Consider the following 6000-nt stretch of genomic DNA (forward strand, 5'->3'; position numbering starts at 1 on the left):
CAGTACAACCCACAGCCGGGGCTCAGCCACTTTCCCAGGCTCCAGACCCTCCTTCTCCCGCCTCCCTGAGTCTCCAAAGTGCTCCGCCTCTCCGCTGTCAGGGACGCCAAGCATAATTGCCTCAATGGACTCAGGCTTTTGAAAAAACAAAAAAATCCCCAAGCAAAGTACGTCTAGAGCCGTTTCCTTTTCTGCCCTGCTTGCAGTCCCCCCCCCCCCCCCCCCCGCCCCCGAGACAGAGAAAGCATGGAGCCTGGCTGGCTGCCCGAAGGAAGGTAAGGAGAGAACGGAGGGGCAAAACAGAAGGGACGATTTCAGAGACTCCTGCCTTACCAGTGTTACCGTGAACTTCAAGTCCCAGTAGAATGCGCAGTGTAGAGCAAGACATTTAGAACAAACTACCAGCTCCACCAGGTGTGATGGGCTAACCTCTCGCTCCAATGTCATTCTACTCCAAACGTTCATGATTCAAGCCAACTCTTTCTTTCTGCCTACGTGGTTAGCCCAGTGTCTTTGCAAAAGAGTAAGATGATAGGAACGAGATGAATTAAGTCATTTCTACTCTTCTCCTGTCCTCTCCATTTCCAGTTAATGAGGCTGCTGCTAAAACTACAGTGAAATGTCACAAAGCAGTGCTCATGAAAAAAACTAGTAACCTTAAAGTCAGAGCGACTTAAGGGTGAGAATTCACTTTTCTTCGATCTCGTTGCCCTTGGCACTGATCTAGTAGCTTTACTCATAAGAAAGGTTTAAATGACACGAATCGTATACTTGTCCCGGGCCTCGCTAGATCTGGAGACCCAGGTGAAGCAGGCTATATCTTCTTCATCGCATTGGATTTCCAGGTCTGGCCTGCTCCCACCCCCTCCTCGCCCCCGCCCCGCCATCTTTGCAAACTTTATTTTACCATTTCAGGACTGGCTCAGTATATTTTCTCCAGTTCTTCTTTCATGCTCCCATCTGGTCAACCAGCAAGCAGACATTTTTCCTACAATGGTCCACCACAGGGGTTGGCAGATTTTTTCCATAAAGGCCAAGTAGTAAGCATCTGGGGCTCTGAGGGCCATCTCAACTACTCAACTTTCATTATACAGCCAAGGCAGCCAGCCATTGATGACACGTGAAAACAAATGGGTATGGCTCGTTTCTGATAAAACTTGACCGAGGGCATGAAAATTTGAATCTCATCTGTCTTTCACATGTCATGAAATATTACTCCCCTCTTGATTTTTGCTCGATCACTGACAGTGGTAAAAAACAATTCTTAGATTGCAAGCCATACAAAAACAGGCGGTGAGCCCCATCTGGCCTGTGGGTTGCAGGGTGTCAACCCCTGGGTCTACACCGCTCGGGGCCAGCTCTTGATTAGCCTCACTAAGGTATAGAACGTGGTCCCCCAAGCAGCAAGTAATACAGAAACCATTTCTGTTTGGTGCTGGAATAGTCTCTGTGATATTTGAAATGGCACACTCATTTTCCTGGTTACCTCGATTCCAGCCCGGTAATCAAATTAGCACACATTTCAGGTGAGCAGAGACGAAAAGACCACTTTAAAATTATGATGGGCTGTGGGGGGCTTGTCCAGTGATTGTAAACCCCGGACGGTGGGGGGCGGGGAGAGTTCTCGCATGGATAATAACAAATTTACTGTAGAAACATCGAGCATTTTCATTATGCTCTTACGAGAAGACTTAAAGTGTGGCAATGCTAATTATGCATTCCTTGTACATTACACACTGGCACTTTTTTGTTTTAATCAGAAAACTGATGGCTGATTTTTCTTGTTACCATGGTGATTTAAACATTTTTCCCCCCCAGAGCTTGAAAAGGAAAAAATGCATGCTTTAGTACTTTGTTAACTTCCTCAGAGATCAATCTCTGGGCCTAAGGGGGTCTGGGACACCATCTGATCCAAGCCCTTCAGTTCACAGATGAGGAAACTGAGGCCTATGAGATTTAAGCATTTTAGGACTAAAATAGCTGCCATTCAGTACCTACCATAAAGTCCCCTGCTAATGGCAGATAAATGAGACTTGCCCAGGCCGGGTCTCCTGACTCCAGCAAATGGTCTTTGTCCCACGTCACTGGGCCACATGCTCCCAGCTATGGTTAGATCATCTACCAGAGTTTTGGCTTTAACCTAGAAACGTCCCATCATCATGCAATACCCTGGGTCCTCCTCGCCCCACCAGCCAACCACTGTCCTGTTCTTTCAAAACCATCTCCGGATTCACAAGATCTTCTGTAGGTGTTGGAAAGGGTCCCTAGGAGAATTCCTTTCCATATCCAGAAAAGCCAGAGGGTTTGGAGCTCGTTCCGAAAGTTCGTGGAACGGTCTCGTGGCGGTGAAACTCTTGACGAGTCTATCTAGAAGTCAGATTGTCAGTGTGGTGGCAGCTTTTTCAAGTTGATACATTTCAGGATGGACACTGGGGACTTCTAAAAATGGTCCCACCTACTGAAGACGGTATCAGACTCCAGGATTGCTGAGCATGATTAAGATCGCTACTTAAAGACAAGCTAGCAGTTTGCACAAACGATGGCCCCTGTGTTAACCATATGTCACACGCGCCTGCAAACTGCTACCCCCATATCACAGATGAAAAAACCACAGCTCAGAGAGGCTACATGACTAGCTTAAGACCACTCATCTGGTATAAATGTCAGAGTCGTGTAAGTCCTGGTCTTTCTGGCTTCAAAGTTTCTGCTGTTTTCAGAGGCTCCTGGGGAGGGCTCCTAGAAACAAATGCACCAACTCTTTTATCAGTCCTATAAGACATGTCCCTGAAAGTAATAAATCTTAAAACACGTTTCGAGGGTAAAACAGGTATACGATCACTAGTATTAATAGCTAACATTTGTTGCGTACCTCGGCATGCCAGACCCCGTCTGGGCACTTTATATACACTAGCTCATTTAATCCTTATAACAACTTAGCGTGGTATAGATCCTTTTATTTCCCCCATGTTTTAGAGGCAGAAGGAGAGAAGGTAATTTGCCCAAGTCACATAACTGATGAAGGAGAGTTCCCGAGTGGCCAGTGGCCAGAGACTACAGTCTTTGTAACCGGGACACCTCTCAGCCTCAGTTCGTAAAGCAAAGTATGCCAGCCTCAGCACCACTGATATTTGGAGCTGGATCATTCTTTGTTTCAGGCAGGCTACCCCACGCACTGTAGACTCCTAGCAGCATCCCTGGCCTCTACCCACTATCTATTAGCAGCAGCCTGCCCTCCAGTTGTGACAACCAAAAACGTCTACCGATATAACCAACTTTCCTCTGGGAATCACAATTGCCCTATGTGAGGGGCGACTGGGTGGCTCAGTCAGTTAAGCATTCATCTGTTGATTTAGGCTCAGGTCATGATCTCACGCTTGTGAGATCAAGCCCCGGGTCAGACTCTGCGCTGACAGCATGAAGCTTGCTTGGGATTCTCTCTCTCTCTCTCTGAAAAGTAAACAAATAAGCTTTAAAAAATTGCCCTATTTGAAAAGTGCTGACATAAAGTACAAAACTTCATAAGCTTCCCTAACATTTATGGTGGTTTAGCCTCCTTACTAAAGGTAGATAATGAAACCGAGTAGTCACGATTTCCGAAACGTATCCACATTTTATCTAAGTAACATAATTCAAACCAAATTTGGTACATCATCCAACTGGAATACGAATGTGAATAAAACAAACACTCATTTCTGATTGACTGGTATAATTAATTCATGGCTCACATTACATCAATGCCATGAAAGAAAAAAAAAGAGAGAGAGAGAGAGATGACCACAGGAAGCATAGACCGGGAAACATAGACATAGAGAGTTGTTATTCTTTCCTTTTCTTTCTTTCTTTCTAAAATATCTGCCTGGAAGTCACAATACAAATGCAGAACTTCGCATCCCAGGAGGTCAGAACCAGCAGAGATCTTGGCACATCTGTTCCAGTCTGCCATGTTACAGAAGGGGCACCAAAGTGCGCGTAACAGTAACGGGCGTAAAGTTACTTACCCAGTCAGGGCCACTGGACTGGAAGCTTCTCTCCTGGCTTGCTAGGGTCTAGGTGTGGTTGTGTGTCCTGCACACACTGGTTTAAACATTCAACACCTGTCATACATGTGTCTCTGCAGCCAGTGGTTCCCGTCCCACACCAGCCCGGGCCTCCTCAGACCCCACGGCCCCGTCCACCAGTCCGGCTGTGACTCCAGCTGCAGATGCCTCCGCTCAGGACCAGCCCACGGTCACTAATAACACAGAGCCTTGAGAGTGAACTGTGCGCTCCGGGTCTCTCCCGATGAGAGACAGTCCTTCCAACAGCTGGTATTGGAAAGCTGGGGCTAGGGCATTATACTGATAAACACCTTACATACATGTCTTGTCAACTGGATGCGAATTTTGCACTTGGTGTCTTTTTGTTTGTTTGTTTTTATCAAATTAGGAGGAAGTACCCAGAGCAGGCAGTGGCTAAACCAAAGGTTATCAGCCAGATACAAGGAGACTCCCGATCACAGGGGCCTGTTGAAGAGGTTAATTGGGTCACTGCAGATGTGTGTATGTGGAGTCAGAGTTTGCCTTGTGGCCCATCTGAATCCTTACACACTGAGATGCATTTAAAAAAAATCTTAGCCCCTGTTCATTCCCTGTTATTAAAGAACAGAAAATTGTGACTTGTCTACCAGTTAGAGAATATTTCGGTATGTGTGTTTGCCACAGTCCGGCTCCTCAAAGTCCAAAAGACGGGTTTCAATTTGACTTCCAAGACCCGGCGGTTCTAAGGCACCTTGAAATAAATAGGTTATGGCTGGAAATGCAGGGAGGGTGATGGCTTTGTAAATGGGTTTACATTTTTCTCCTTGGATTTTTCTAGGGTCGGGCTTCCGAATCATTTAATGACATTGTTGGATATCGTTTACTTTTCAATCAAATCCATAAAATAACATTTAGAAAATCCTTAGTATTTAACTGTAGTCTTCTCCATGAATTACCCAGTAGAATAGACCGGCAGCAGGGGAATATGCAGGAAATAAGCCTTTAGCTCATAGTTCCGTCCCTACCCCTTATGCCTGCCTGAGTTTGTGTGAGGGTGTGTGTGTGTGTGTGTGTGTGTGCGCATGTGTGTGTGTGTGTGTGTGTGTGCGCATGTGTGTGTGTGTGTGTGTGTGTGTGTGTGTGAGAGGGGGGGGGGTTGGGGGGAAAGAGGATGAGCAGACTGTCTGTATGCTGTATGCTGCTAAGGTAGTAAATAAATCAGTAATGCAATATTGTGGGTCCAAACTACTCTTTGGACTACTTTATTTACAGTAGTAAATAAAAATTATTTTTATACTGTTGACTTCTGGGAAGTGGCTTTTTTTTTTCCTTTTTCATAGTTACTGCTGTCCTCCTACAAAGTCCTAAGGTCCATGCATGCTCCCCAAGGAGGCAAAAAAAAGAGTCCTCCCTATGAGAGGGATTATTTCTGGTAACCAGGAATATTTACAGATATAAAGGTGGAAGGAGGCTCTTCTCCAGGGATCCCATGCTCAGAGTTTGGCCCCCCCCCCCCCGTGATGTTCGCATGGTTTCGGGGCTTCTGACTACTCTGGGGCTGTATTTATATCAGTTCTGGGTAACACCTGCAGCCCATGCTCTTTCTCGTGTGCCTACTGTGTGTGTAGAACGCTCTTGTTTTATCAAAGGTTGTCTTTGCTGTTTGCGAGCGAGCCAGACTTTGGAGTCTGACAGCCCTGGATTCAAATTCTGGTTCTATATCTTACTAGCTTGATAACCTTGGGTGAGGCATTAACCCTCTCTGAGGCTTGGATTACTGCTTTATAAAGGGTCGTAAAATCCACCCCTCGGACTGCTCATGCAGCTTAAATGACATAATGGAAGTAAACCCCCCAAGGCAGTGCCCTAGACGTGGTTGATTGTTATTTTTCTTAGAACGAGAAGGCTGAGGGGTGCCTGGCTGGCTCAGTCGGTAGAGTACGAGACTTTTGAGCTCAGGGTTCTAAGTTCAAGCCCCACACTA

The 6000-nt window shown here is 46.1% G+C and overlaps 1 protein-coding gene across 7 annotated transcripts in view; it reads left to right on the forward strand.

Annotated features, from left to right (window-relative positions):
- Window positions 1-5319, forward strand: part of SEL1L3 (SEL1L family member 3) — a 105760-nt gene extending 100441 nt beyond the window's left edge. For 6 of the 7 annotated variants that reach the window (XM_043572844.1, XM_043572848.1, XM_043572849.1 and 3 more), the window contains one exon: window positions 4118-5319. In XM_043572844.1, the coding sequence (XP_043428779.1) occupies window positions 4118-4251 (134 nt within the window). In that variant the 3' untranslated portion in view covers window positions 4252-5319. The remainder of the gene's footprint in view (window positions 1-4117) is intronic. The other variant, XM_043572847.1, reaches the window with a different exon arrangement.
- The last annotated feature ends 681 nt before the right edge of the window (window positions 5320-6000 follow it).

Source organism: Prionailurus bengalensis, chromosome B1 (genome assembly GCF_016509475.1).
Source record: "Prionailurus bengalensis isolate Pbe53 chromosome B1, Fcat_Pben_1.1_paternal_pri, whole genome shotgun sequence".
NCBI classification, from domain to species: domain Eukaryota; kingdom Metazoa; phylum Chordata; class Mammalia; order Carnivora; family Felidae; genus Prionailurus; species Prionailurus bengalensis.